This window comes from Oenanthe melanoleuca, chromosome 11 (assembly GCF_029582105.1).
Source record: "Oenanthe melanoleuca isolate GR-GAL-2019-014 chromosome 11, OMel1.0, whole genome shotgun sequence".
Classification (NCBI taxonomy): domain Eukaryota; kingdom Metazoa; phylum Chordata; class Aves; order Passeriformes; family Muscicapidae; genus Oenanthe; species Oenanthe melanoleuca.
This window is the reverse complement of record NC_079345.1, coordinates 7288831-7302326: the sequence shown is the minus strand read 5'-3', so window position 1 is coordinate 7302326 and position 13496 is coordinate 7288831. Positions and strand designations below refer to the sequence as shown.

The window sequence follows — 13496 nt, the reverse complement described above, 5'->3', positions numbered from 1 at the left end:
CCCGGCGTGCAGCGGGCAGGGCGGAGCCGCAGCCGCGCCGCCGCTGCCGCCGAGCTCAGCCGGGCTGGGGCCGGGGCCGAAGGGAGCGGAGCGGGGCGCACTCCCCGCCTGGTGAGTGGGGTCGGGACACGGACAGACCGGGGGGACACGCTCGGGGAGCCCAGCGACCGGCTAGGGCAGGAGTCTGTGCATGCCCTGCGAACGCGGGCTGACCGTCACGGGCTCCAGGCCTCGCTCCTCCGGGCGGGGGGCGCCGCCGGGGCCGACCGGGACTGCGGGTCTGTCGAGTCACCCTCGGTGAAGCGCCTGCTCTCGGGGTTTCTGGCTGCCAGAGCATGGCGGCTTTGCCTGGAGGGAAAGGACGCCCTCCAGCATCTTCCCCCAGGCCATGGGAGAAGCATCGACCCCCTGCAGCATCCTCGGCCGGGTGGGAACTTCAGCCCACGCGGACCCACCGGCATGTCCCTCCACGCTCCTACCCACGGGGTACAGGGCGGCCCTTCCTCCCCTTCCCCAGAAATCTTTACAGAGGATTCATAGCACAAGCACAGAGTTTAAATAGCTCAGCAGCAAGGAGTGAGCTGGGCAGGAAGTCTCTGTAGATGTCCTCCAGGAATAAAAACCATATTTCATTGAAAAGAGATTTCTTATGGTCGTGTAGATTCCTGAAAAATCCTGCCAGGTTGTGAGGGTCGATCTCCTCCAGCTTGGAGGTACTGGGATGAGATTTGGACTTTCCAGCCCCTAAGGGCTATGATGCTTGAAACATTGGATCTTCAAATCCAAAAGCATCTGAGACACCATCTTCTGCTGGTTGTCGCCCTGGGGGTACACTGGAAGGGGCCAGTCCTGCTTTTCCTGTTGACACAGTATTTCTGCTGCATACAGGTCATTCCTGTTGAGCCCTGGCTTGCCCTTTACTCAGGAGCACGTGCACAGTCGCTCTTGCAGAGCTTGCAGAAATTAGGGTTGGAAATCGGGAAGTGAGCTATGACACTGGGTCTCCTGCCCACAGAAAGGCGAGTCCTGCTGTGAAGCTGCATCTCCTCAGCCCCACAGCCAGGGCTCAGTCCCCCATCCAAGAGCAGTTGTGTCCTCTCCCTGGATTTAAGGGACAAGAGGTGAGTTCTGCTATATCTCTGCTGGTGTGTGTGTGCTGTGACCCCCTCAAGCTAAGACCCAGTGAACTCAGTTCCCCTGTGCCCCCCCCGATGCCTAGGTTGCCCCTCTTAACATAATTTAACTAACAATTTGCAGTGTCATTCTTCATCCCCTTGCAGGAGTAGGGAAGTGCCTGACTCCCAGGCACTGTTGCAGCATTCCAGCCTGTTTGTTTGCTTTCCTTCCTGCCAGATGGAGCCAGTGCTGGCTGAGGACCCTCCTCGAGGTGCCCAGCTGAGCCTGGTGCAGGACCACTAGTGGGACGTGGCGTGTGCCACCTGCGGAGGGACAATGGCTCAGGGTACTGGGAGCATCAACAGTGACTACAAGGATTGGGAGTGGAGCGACGATGCTGGCGAACGGGCCAGGCTCCTGCAGAGCCCCAGCGTGGAGACGGTGCCCAAAAATTCAGAGAGCCAAGGAAACGGTCTGGGGAGCACATCGGCTCTGGGAGCTGTCTTCATTGTGGTCAACGCTGCCCTCGGGGCTGGGCTGCTCAACTTCCCTGCTGCCTTCAGCATGGCTGGCGGTGTGGCTGCAGGCATCGCCCTGCAGATGGTGAGAGAATGGGGAAGGGACAGTCCCGTGTCCCACCATGGAAGAGTGCATGGGAGGGACATGTGGTGCCCTAGAAAGGGCTTGGGGAGGACCAGACTCCTAGGAGGAAGCTCTTTTGGAGGAGGTGCACCAGAGATGCTCATTGTATTCAGGGGTGGCTGCCTGGGGTGGCTCGGGGGACATTGTCATATTGTTGTCTCAGTGTTCTGTCTCTGTTTCTCTCCCATCCCAGTGCATGCTGATCTTCATCATTGGAGGCTTGGTCATCCTGGCGTACTGCTCACAGGCCAGCAATGAGCGCACCTACCAGGAGGTTGTGTGGGCTGTCTGTGGGAAGGTACCTGGTGTGCTGTGCGAGGTGGCCATCGCTGTCTACACCTTTGGCACCTGCATCGCCTTCCTCATCATCATTGGAGACCAGGAGGACAAGAGTAAGTGCGTCCCAAGGAGCAAATAATAACCAGCTGTTGTCCCTTCAGCTGCAAGGGCCAGCCTGAGCATCTTGGTTGTCCCCACAGTCATTGCTGCTCTGGTTAAGGAGCCTGAGGAAGTTGGGAGCAGCCGCTGGTACACAGACCGCAAGTTCACCATCAGCATCACCGCCTTCCTCCTCATCCTGCCCCTCTCCATCCCCAAAGAGATTGGCTTCCAAAAATATGCCAGGTGGGTGGGAAGAGCCCTCTGGGGCTGGGAGTTGGGGTGGGCCAGCCAGCACCCACCTAAGCACAACTGCAGAGGACAGGGGCTGGAACATGCTGTGGTTCTAGTGCTATATATGCCCACTCACCCTCTGTTTTCCCATGCCTCAGTTTCCCCATCTGGGAAGCAGAGGAACGGCTGAGGACCATGAAGCCACAGTGCCGTACTTCAGGGCTTGTGTCCCTCCCTTCTGCATGCTGGAGGAAGCAGGGAATGCTGCTTTCAATTGCATTGTCTCCTATATTTGGAGCTGGAAATCCAGCAGAAAGGAGAAGTGTCCCTAGGCCGGGTGGTCTGCAGGCCAGCCCTGCTCCACCAAGAATCTTGGTGTGACCTGGCTGCTGGAGCTGGACCAGGGGCACCAAGGAGTGTCATTGCTTCAACACTCACCTCTTTCTCCAGCCCAAAACCCAAGTCTGGCAGGTTTGCCACTCACAGAAGCATGGGACAACTCCCAAATGCAACAGAATTGTGTTTGTATCTGCTTGGGGGACAGCAGGTGACATTTCCTGGCACATTCCCATAGGAAGGGAGAGCAAAAATGGGTCTGATAGGCGGGGGGTGGGTAGCCTGGGCTGTGCAGGGCAAAAGATGGAGATGGAGAGGCTGGGACGAGACCCTCCATGAAGTGGGGCAGCAAAGCACTCACAGCCTCCTATCCCCTCTCACAGCTCCCTCAGTGTGGTTGGCACATGGTATGTCACAGCAGTCATTATCATCAAGTACATCTGGCCTGATAAAGAGCTGGTGCCTGTGGAGATCCCCACCAGGTGAGAGCAAGAGGCACGATGCTGTCAGTGCCATCACAGCACTGCAGAGCCAGGCAGGGCTGTGGGACCAAGGGCTGCAGAGGCTGGGGATGAATCTTTCATCAGTCCCATCATGGTCCTGGGGGACTCTGCATGTTGCTGCCAGAAGCTCCCAAGTGGCTGCATCTCTGCATTTCAGAGGAGCAGGGGGTGAAGAGGAGGAAAGAACCTCTTAAAGGTCCCACGGCTCCATTGCAGGTTTTGATGAGCCCTGATGGGCTTTTTTCTCTCACATATCCAGGCCCTGGATTCCCTGTTCCATGCTTGTGCTCACCCAGCAACAAGGGCTGTGTCTATATTTGGATGATTTTGGTTATTTCCTTGGGCAGCACAACCACTGTGGCTTATTCCCTTCCTCACAGTATATATTTTTGGATCCAGTGCAGAAATTTTATGGCAGAGCAAAGATTAGGTCAGTTTTTTGCACTGCCCAACTAGAGTGTTATTTTTTACTGATACTTTTACTTTTGTATGCTTGGGTTTGGCTGTTTCTGTCTCAGTGAAAGATCCTGGTCCCAGGAAAACCTCATTCCATGCAATGGCATCATCCTGGGTGGGGGGATGCAGTAACAACAAATACACTGAGCACTTCCAGCTCACTCCCTGGGGCACTGGATGGGGCTCACAGGGAATTCTGGTCTGACTGATGGGTGTTTCTCTCCTGCCAGCCCCTCCACCTGGACAGCTGTCTTCAATGCCATGCCCACCATCTGTTTTGGGTTCCAGGTAAGGCCATGAGCTTGGCATTCCCCTTCCATCCTGAGGTTGCTTGGGTGGCAGACTAAAACCCTGCCTGTGTGATTGGCTGGGTGATTGGCTGAAACTCTGCCTGTGTGCTCACTGCACAGCTTTGCAAGGAGGCTGAAGCCTTTTTAACATCTCACCACCTCTGGATGGAGATGGATCCATTTTACCCCAACTAGGATGTGCAGGGCAGCCTATCCCCCCTCCTTTCCTTCTCCAGTGACAAACCTGGGGGATCACGATATCAAAACAAACGTGGATTATCACGAGTAGGATGCCATGTGGTTCAGCCCATCATGTATCCCCCCTGTCTCTGTGTCCTGGCAGTGCCATGTGAGCAGCGTGCCCGTCTTTAACAGCATGAAGCAGCCAGAAGTGAAGACCTGGGGGACAGTGGTGACAGCAGCCATGGTGATTGCTCTCTTTGTCTACACAGGCACAGGTAAGTGAGGGGACACCGTGTGAGTGTGGCACAATCCTTGGAGTGGCTGTGAGCTTCAGGAGGGCAGGGACCCTCTGGTCAGCAAGGGTCAGAGGGAGAAGAGTCCATCAAACACCTCTGCAATGTGCTCTCTGCCATATTCATCCAAATCTGGTACTCCAAACTGATGTTCAGATTTGTCCCTGTCCCCTGCTGACTGCTCCCTTCCTGGCAGGCATCTGTGGCTTCCTAACCTTTGGAACTGGCGTTGAGCAGGATGTCTTGATGTCCTACCCCTCTAATGACATCCCTGTTGCCCTTGCCCGGGCTTTCATCATCCTCTGTGTGCTGACGTCCTACCCCATCCTGCACTTCTGTGGCCGGTGAGCACTGGGAGAGATGGGGCTGGTGTGGGAAGGAGGAGCAGCATGAGGAAACCCCTCTATGCTGGGTCTGTGCCCACAGGGCTGTCTTGGAGGGTCTCTGGCTCCGCTATACCGGGATAACAGTGGAGGAGGACGTGGTTCGGGAGCGGAGGAGACGTCTGCTTCAGACCATCAGCTGGTTCCTGCTGACACTCCTCCTGGCTCTTTTCATCCCTGATATTGGCAAAGTCATCTCTGTCATTGGGGGCTTGGCTGCCTGCTTCATCTTTGTCTTCCCAGGTAAGGCATCCTGAGCTGCTCAGGGGTTGACAAAGGTCTCATGGCCTTCTATCTCAAAGAGGGAGGGGCAGGATGAAAGCACAGGAATCAGGAGATTTTTAGAGGAGGACAAAAACGTGGTGTGAGGTCAGTCAGCAGCCCAACTATTTTGGCTGAACTTGGTGCTCTGTAACAAGTAGTACAGCTCCCTGTTTCATGGAGTGTCTGTTCAGTCCCCAGTGGACAGTCCTCATTGGGTTCTAATTTGTCTCCCCTGCCTTTCAGGGCTCTGTCTGATTCAAGCCAAGCTCTCCGAGATCCAAGAAACCAGGGCAATCAGGTAACTGAAGTGTGGCTCCCCTCTCCCCCATTCCCCTGTGGATAGTGGGGTGAAGGACCCTTCTAAATATGCCCTGTCCTCCTGCATCCACAGCTGGTGGGCCCAGGTCAGCTATGGGGTGTTCATGGTCACCCTTGGAGCCTTCATCTTTGGACAGACCACTGCCAATGCGATCTTTGTGGATCTTACAGCCTGACTTCTCCAGGCTCATCTGCACTGCTGCTGCTGAGGGGATGGAGATTTCCCCTAGGACCAAAGGGAAGTGGGAAGAAAACATTTTGGTTTGTTGGGAAGATCCAAGAGAGCCGTTGTGACTTGGGGCTTGGCTGAACAAGCCCTGTGTTGGTTTGTATCTCATTGTCTTAAGGCACCAGGCAGTCAGGCTTCTCTCAGCCCTGGCTCCCTGGTGAAGCCAGAGCAACACTACAAGGTGACCTGTCATCCAGGGCAAGCTCTTTCTGTCCCTTGGGGCAGACATCACTAACAGGTTATGGCTGGGGTTTGCAAAGCCATGCTGCTCTCATCTGTGCACCCTTGTGCTGGTGGAGCTCCTCTCCACAGCTAAAACTCCTTCTCCTAATTTTGGAGCGGGAAGCAATCTTCTGCATAAAGGGAAATAGTAATTATGTTTATCAGACAGGGAGACACCCCAAAGTCCTATTCTGTGTCAATTTTTGGTTTGAACTCTGGTTTCCTGCTGGTCTCTTGCCCCTATCTCACATCTCCCTCTGCCTGGGGCCACACTTTGTGTTACAAAGGGTTGCCTTCAGCCTGTTTGGGTTTTTTCTTTTGAGGATCAGAATGACTGTGGGGTAGAGACATGCCAGTGCAATGTTTTCCTTGCCAGGCGTTGCTCACTCAGTAGAGAAGCTGCTATGACTGCATCGACCTACTCAAGACACTACAGTAGAGCAAAGCTCTTCTCCAGATTTACAATCCCGTTCTTCCAGGACAAGGAAATGGGACTGGACCAGGTTTTAAGAGATGCTTTTGGGATAAAGCAGTCAGTATTAATTTGTTTTATATTGTTCTCTTGGTCATTTACATTCTCTATGGCTGGTGTTGCTCTGGGCTGTCCCTCTGTTACCTGTCTAGATGATAGTTTCATTCCTGCTTTTTTTGGGTTGATCAGTTCCCCCAGCTGCAGATTTGGTTAGGGGTGTTAAACCTCAACAGCAAAGTTCTCTTGTTCTGTCTTTGAGTTTCTTTTTGTCTTGTTTGGCTTCTAAAACCTTTGGGGAAGGAGGAATTCAGGTGTAGCTGTTGATGCATCTGTGACGAGGGTTCAGCCCAAATTTGTGCAAAACTTGGCCCTGCACCTCCTGCATCTTCTGGAAACAGCACAGGCTGCTGTGGTAAGAAGAAGAACCATGGCTTGTGCTCCTATACTTCTCAACCTGGCTCTCTCCTGCTGCAGCCAGTGGCTGCAGGAGGGGCAACAGCACATGGGTACTTCCCCACATGGAAATGCTCTTTCCTTACTAACACTGCGTGTAAATGGGGACCTCCTTATTGCTGCTTGGGACAGGGAGACCCAGATGGAGGAGGAGGAAGAAAAGCCCCAAGCATAGCAGGAATGTTTGAGAGATGCTGTGAAGGCACAGATCCCTCCTATCTCTCCCAAGGGATTTCCAGCATCTGTGCCCTCATCTTTTGACAAAACCAGGCTCCACCAAACTCTACTTGTATGGCACTGGCTGTGCCCCAAGCCGTTTTGCCAGATTCCTGCCTGTGAGCAGGAGCTGGGACTTGGGGACCCTTTGACATGAAGAAGATGTCCAGTTATCCTGGATGTGGGGAGCACAGAGCTACCTCCCATGGAGCCCAGCAGGGATGCTCAGCAGATGCCAGTGCCAAAATGCCTTCCAGTGCCCACCCTGCACGAAGATGAAAATGTTTGGTACCTGGTGGCTCTTGTGGCCGTGGCTTTCCTGAAGGTGTGCTAGGCACAAGGAGGTCCCTTGTCTGAAGTGGAGGACGACACAGTGTCACATGTCACCTGGGAAACACCTGGGCTCCCTCGGTGCCCCCACAGTGTCCCTGTGGCTGAGGGCAGGGCAGGTCTGGAGGTTCTGTGGCCATTCCTGTTTGCCTTACTGCTCCCCTGTTTACAAACACTGGCCTTTTAACATGTATTTTGTACATGCAGGAAGTGGAAGGAACTCAACTAAATAAAAGTGACATTGTGATGCGTGTGTCAGGCCAGCACGAGGTGGTTTCTGTGGGAGATGCTCCCGGGTGGGATACAGGGATGAAGCCCTGAAATGGCATTCCAGCTCTCGGAGCTTTGGCATGGATGGTGTGGAATTGGGAAGTCCCACAGCCTTCCTCAGGCCCTCATCCTCTGGGGTGTTTTCCTGCCCAGGGCCGGGGGATGCTAGGGGAGGCTCTGTGGGGCCCGGTCCTGGTGTGGCACCCCAATGTCGCCCCTCAGGCCCGGCAGGCGGGCGTGGTGTGGCTGAGAGGGCGAGAAGGAACTGAAGGGAGTTTCCTCTTCGGGGCTGAGGCTGGCCGTCCGGGAGGGTGCAAACAGAGAAAGGATTTCCTTCGAAAGGAAAACCCGCCCCAGGCGCTCTAAGGGACCCACAGCCACCATGTTGTGGGGGAGAAGCGCCTGGGCCGTACCAAGGCGGCGCGGGGAGGGGACGCCAATTCAGGGGCCAGTACCACTGCGCGGTGCGCGAAACAGTTCCTGGATTGTACCACCGTCGGGGGGTAAGAAACAGCGAGGCGAGGGAAAACGGGGCGGGCCGCACCACTCGGAGCGGGGCACCCACCCCTCCGCCATGACTCCGCGCGCCCTTTGGCACCGCCCGCCGCTTCCCCTTCCCGTCCCGCCCCGCGCGGCGCTCCTCGCTCTTTGGCCGGCCTCGGCAGCGAGGGTTGGCCGTCGGTGCGCACGCGCAGGCCGAGAGGGCTACGGCGCTCTGATTGGCTGAGAGAGTAGGAAGGATTTCGGCCCCTCCCGGCCAATGGCGCGCGGCCCAGGGTCCCCGCGGAGGGCGGCAGAACGCCCTCCCCCGAGGTCGCACGGCGCTGATTGGCCAGCTCTCAGGCGGCCCCGCACTCTGATTGGGCGAAGGCCCTTCCGCGGGGGCGCGGCAGCTCCCCGCGCATTCCGCCCCTCCGCTCCCCCCGCGTCCCCCCCCGCGAGAGGACGGGGGAGGGGAAAGGCCGCGGCGCGAGCGCGCGACCCCATCCGCCATTTTGTATCGGAACGGCGGCGGCGCGAGAGAAGCGCGCGAGCGGCCCCGGCCCGGCCCTCACGACACCGCCGAGGTGGGAGCGGCGCCCGCCCTGCTCCGGGGGAGAGCTCTGGGGGGTTTGGGGGCACTGTGGGCTTCGGGGCGGGGGGAGTCGCAGCGGGGACGGGGCCGGAGGCAGCGGGGCCGGGCCGGTTTACGCTGGGGGCAGCGGGGCCGGCTGAGGCACCCGCCCGGCCGGGCCGCCCTCAGGGGTGTGCGAGAGGCAGCGGTGGGACCCGAGCCCTTTCCCCCCTTACTCCTCGGTCCTGTGGCCGCCCCTGAGCGATAGAAGGAACTCTGCAGGGTCCGGGCCGGGAGCCGCGGGTGTTCCCTGTTCGGTGGCGGGGAAACCGCCAGCTCTGGAGCTGTGCTCATGTCTTCCCCTTGGCTTGTGTAACGCCAGTGGTGACAGGTGGAGCTTTGAGGACTCCGGGCCGGGCCAGGCCTGCCCCGGCCGGGCTCGGCGGCCTCCGTAGGAGATCGGTGTTGTTGTGACTTGCCCGCAGAAAATACGGAGAAAGTGACATGACCTTTTTTCAGACCTCAGGAGAGAAATCCTTCTCAGTGCTGTCCTCCAGTTAAGAAAACTCTGCCCTGTGAAATTGACTTGTATAATTCTAAACTAGAAATAGCAACAGTTGGGTGTTCCGACAAATGCTGTTATCGGTACAAGAGCTTCTTTTCAATAGTTTTCTAATTTGGATTAGTGCCGTTTACTCCTTATACAGGAAGGCCATTGAGTACTCATCGTTTAATTTCAACAAACCACACACAGTTGAGACAGTATTTGCGACAGAAACGGGGTAATACTAAAAATACAACACTAGTCTGTTGGTTCATTATGTACTCAGATTGTTTCTGAATCCCACTTGTTGCAAGGAAGCAACTGCTTTCAGGAACTTTTTTTTAAGCAGGTAACAAAACAGGTGTGACTCTGACAAATCATTATTCTTAGTGTACCCAAGTGATTCCTGTTTCTAAGGTAACTTCTTTGACTAAATTTATGGGCAGGGTGAGTCCAAGTGGCGTGACTCTCTTATAAACAGGAAACAAACTTAGTTGGTAGTAGACTGGTCTGTCCTTTCCATGTTTGTTTTGATTCTTTCAGCCCTTTTGCTTTTAAGTTCACTCTTAGTTGTTGATGCTGTTGGCCTGATGTCTACAAACACACAGCCAGTTTGCTGCCTACCTGTGTCTCTTCTTTGGAGACAAATACCTTATCGTGTTTATCTTATATAGTGCTCCTAGGTTTTTGATTTATGCTGAAATGGCCACTCTTAGTGTTCAGCTGAGTAAGTGGAAGAGAAACTGTGGAAACATAACTTAGTAATAGAGGACAGTACTGTTTTGTGTTCCTGTGATGGAGCATAACTAAATCGTGCTGGAAATTGTTATCACTGAGCATCATGGTTGAGGCCATCGCTATTTTAGCCAGGTTTCTCTTTTGTTCCATCAACATCCCTGATGTATCAATACTTCTGTTTTCCTTTGACTTTTGAAATAGCATTTAGCTGTTTTAAAACACATTTTAGATAGTAAAAAACCATGAAGCATTTGATAACAAGTCCCTTCTTTTCTTCCCTGCAGCAGAAACTTTACTCTGCAGTGCTTGTCTGCAGGAGAACTGGGAAGTGAGAGTTTCTTGGGGTTTTTTTTAACAGTCCAGGTTGAGATGTGAAAATGCCTGAAGCAGCTGTGTCACGATTGATGCATATCTCATGTGTTTGAGGTAGATTCCAAACTGCAGCTTCACTGGCCTGAGTGTATAGGAAGGAACAACATATGTGCTTGGTTCAGCCACAGTCTGTAAACTAAAGTTATGGTTTCTAATCACCTTTGTGACCACTTTACTGGAATTGGCTGCAGCTTATTTTACTGCTGATGTGACTTCCACATTGTGTTGTTTTTTTTCAGTAGATTTCAAAGTGGTTGACATCCTGAAATATAAAATATAGTATGTTTCAAAACCACCTTTCTCCCTTGAATTGTTCCCAGTGTTAGCCTTCAGAGAGATGTGCTGCTTTTCCATGTTTTGTATTTGTTCATGGGTTTAAAAAGAGGGTAAAGGACTGTTCTGGAGAGCAGATTTAACAGTGGTCCCTTTAGCATGTTTTATGTGCAGTTTTGTGGCAGGAGTTTAGAACCTAATCAGCAAACACATTGGTGCTTGTGTCACTTGATCTATTTTATCCTCCACATGCAGCATGTGTGCCCTGAAATCATACAACTCTTGAAATCCAGTGGGAGTAGTTACTCTTGCAAAATTCTGAAAAAAGTTCCAAAGTTAGCTTTAAGTAATTTTGAAATTATTTTCTTTGGAAGGGTGTTTCTGAATTTGTGGAAGACTTCAGGTTTGCCAACCTCAGGATCAAGACTTAGTTTTACTCTCTAATGATTTCTGGTTAATAGTGTGTGTCTTTGGTCACACCTGATGGGTGGTTTCATATTGGCCTTCTCTATTTTGTGATTTTTGGATTCTTGCCTGAAATTCTATTTCATTTATATTTTAATCCAACAGAATTCTGCTCTTGAAAAAAGATCTACTGAAATAGATGCCAAATGTTTTCTGCTGATGGGCTGTTGTTTTCCCTAGGAAGTGTCAGGGTGTAGTGCTGTAGAATTTGGTAAATATTTTTCATCTCTTTAAAATGGGTTCTGTTGTGCAATATAAAATAGTAATATTGTAAGAGCTCCTGAGTCTCGTGTTGGGTATGGTCTTAATCCATTACTGTATCATAGGATCTGTGACTGAAAGTATCTAATTTTGGAGGTAATCTGATTTTTTTTTTTATAAACTCCTGTAGCTGAGGCCTGACTTGTCTGAACCTGGCAGGTTTATCCCATGAACTGAAAGCTTCCTGAATTGTTGAGGCCAGTGTAGGGAGATTCATTCCCACTAAGGATATATGGATCTAAAAATAAAGTCTGCTTCACATAGCATTCATAGCTTTCTTAATCAGTACTGTAGTAATTGAATTTTAGCCTTGCTCTGAATGGCCAAAGAGGCACCTGTGCAGTTCTGCTTTGCAGGCAAGGCTCCCTTGGTAAATCTGTACTCTCCTGAGTTAGGTTGCATCATTTGAACCTCTGAAGTGCTGTTAATGTTGTGTCCGTGGGAGCTGTCAGGGTTTGCTGTGTCAGGATACACACGGTGCAAACCATATGTTTAGAACATAAGTAGGAAGCTGTTTCCTCAGCTATTGTGTTCCTTCCTTGGGTCTCCGTGTTTGCTCAGGCTCTTCCTTGAGAGGCTTCCCTGAAAAGAAAAATCCCATTTTGCCTCCAGCTTGGATTGTCCAGTGGCACTGCTGGGTTTTGCAGTTGGAAGGTGGCAAAGCTTGTTTTGCCTCCCTGCAATCAAAGCATTCCCTGCTTTCTTGGGAGACAACAGGGTTGCTAATAGGAGGGTGGGATGGTCAGTGTTCCTGCTCTGCAGGCAGTTATATGGCAGCAGGGAGACTTGAGCCCAGCTTGAGAATTTCAGTAGTAAAACCCCTGAGTTTTAGGTGGAGTAGGTGTGATTACTGTGCTGTTTGTATTGGTATGAGGAAAAATGCCCAGAAAAATGTCGTTTTTCTTCCTAGGGACCTGAAAGGCAAACTCTGAAATTCTGTTATTGCCTTAAAAATTGGTCAAGTTGAAGTTTTGTGTTATGTCCTCTAGGCCGTTCTCCAGGCTGGTTTTTGTAATCTGGTGCTCTGATGGGACTGAATTCCCCTTGCTGACTGCTGGTTTTAGTAACTGCAAGTACTGTGCTGAGGTCTGTGTGCTTGATTTTTAACAAATGCTTTTTCAAAAGCTTTATATTGGTGATGTATGTTAAACACTGCCAGTAAGATTGTCTTGGAAGGCGTGTGTACTTGCCAAAGCCAGTGGCCTTTTCTAGGTTATTCCAAAAGAGGAATTTAAAGGTTATCTAAAAAAAATTTTTAAAACTCAGGTACTTTACTACTGAGAAATCTTTTTGAACTTTTATGCCAGTCCTTCCTTCTAAATGTTCCACAGTCAGTGGTCTTTTAAACCTTTATATATAAAGATAATGAATTCTAGCTTGTCAGATGTACTAAAAAGAAATGGAAGTTTTTTGTAATTCTTTTCATTGCAGTTTTAGACATACCCTGAAGTTCTTTCAGAGACTAACTGCCTTGTCATTGAAGAATGCTTTCAGTATTACTACTTGAAAATTTGTTATTCGTGAGATGTAGGTTTTATTGCATAAGAAGGATTGTGCATACCTTCATTGAGTAGTCAGGGTTTTCTGTGGCTTAAGGAAAGTCTGAAAGTTGATATGACTTTTCTTACAAATAATTTACCCATGTATTTGTGTAATATAATAAACTTTTTCAAAGAGCAGAATGGTCTTCATTGCCTCTGATAGCATTTTTTTTTCCTGATGTTTTGAAGATGTTAAATAAGGTATGGTTCCAAGTGTAAGCAAGTGAAGACCTTTGTATGAAGGGAGATGAGAAGAGTTCTGTTTGCACCCAACACAGCCTGTTCAGCTTCCTGTGTGCTGCTGCTGTTGGGTGCTGGCAGGAGGAGGCCTCGCACGCTGAGCTGTGCTGCTGCAGGAATGCTCCCTGGACGGGTTTGCCCCCAGTTCCGCGTGCCAGGCAAACACATCACCCGAGCCATCCATTTCCTTCATGAGGCAGGAATCCTGTCCTGGTGGGATTTGCCATGGAGCCAAGACAGCAAAGCAGTAGTTTTTGTTCTGAAAAAGGGATCTTCAGACTCTTGGCATGAAGCCCAGTGACCTTTGTGTTTCGATAGGTAGAACTTGCAAGCAGTGATTCTGTCCAGCTTGATTCTTCCTCTGAAAATGCATAGTGCTGCTTCTCAGAGCAGCTTGAGGCTTCGTTTGAGGCTCCCCAC

General features: G+C 51.6%; 2 protein-coding genes across 18 annotated transcripts in view; both read left to right on the top strand.

Moving 5' to 3' along the window:
• Positions 1 to 17: 17 nt before the first annotated feature.
• On the top strand, positions 18 to 7571 carry SLC38A7 (solute carrier family 38 member 7). 7 transcript variants are annotated; one of them, XM_056500372.1, is made up of 12 exons: positions 18 to 111; positions 1016 to 1121; positions 1354 to 1719; positions 1952 to 2150; positions 2238 to 2382; positions 3090 to 3188; positions 3896 to 3953; positions 4299 to 4413; positions 4628 to 4775; positions 4858 to 5057; positions 5322 to 5376; positions 5470 to 7571. In XM_056500372.1, the coding sequence occupies exons 3-12, from the start codon at positions 1453 to 1455 to the stop codon at positions 5570 to 5572; spliced, it is 1389 nt and encodes a 462-aa protein (XP_056356347.1). In that variant the 5' UTR covers positions 18 to 111; positions 1016 to 1121; positions 1354 to 1452; the 3' UTR covers positions 5573 to 7571. The 7 variants fall into 7 exon arrangements, with proteins under 7 accessions (XP_056356347.1, XP_056356346.1, XP_056356353.1 ...); XM_056500371.1 differs by having other exon boundaries at positions 889 to 1121; XM_056500377.1 differs by having other exon boundaries at positions 24 to 111; positions 1281 to 1719.
• A 960-nt stretch (positions 7572 to 8531) lies between these two features.
• The window catches only part of CNOT1 (CCR4-NOT transcription complex subunit 1), a 54811-nt gene continuing 49846 nt past the window's right edge, over positions 8532 to 13496 (top strand). For 7 of the 11 annotated variants that reach the window (XM_056500359.1, XM_056500360.1, XM_056500357.1 and 4 more), the window contains exon 1: positions 8533 to 8655. The gene's annotated coding sequence lies outside the window, so the exon portion shown is untranslated. Of the gene's footprint in view, positions 8656 to 13496 lie in introns of all 11 variants that reach the window. The other 4 variants (XM_056500354.1, XM_056500352.1, XM_056500353.1 and 1 more) reach the window with 1 other exon arrangement.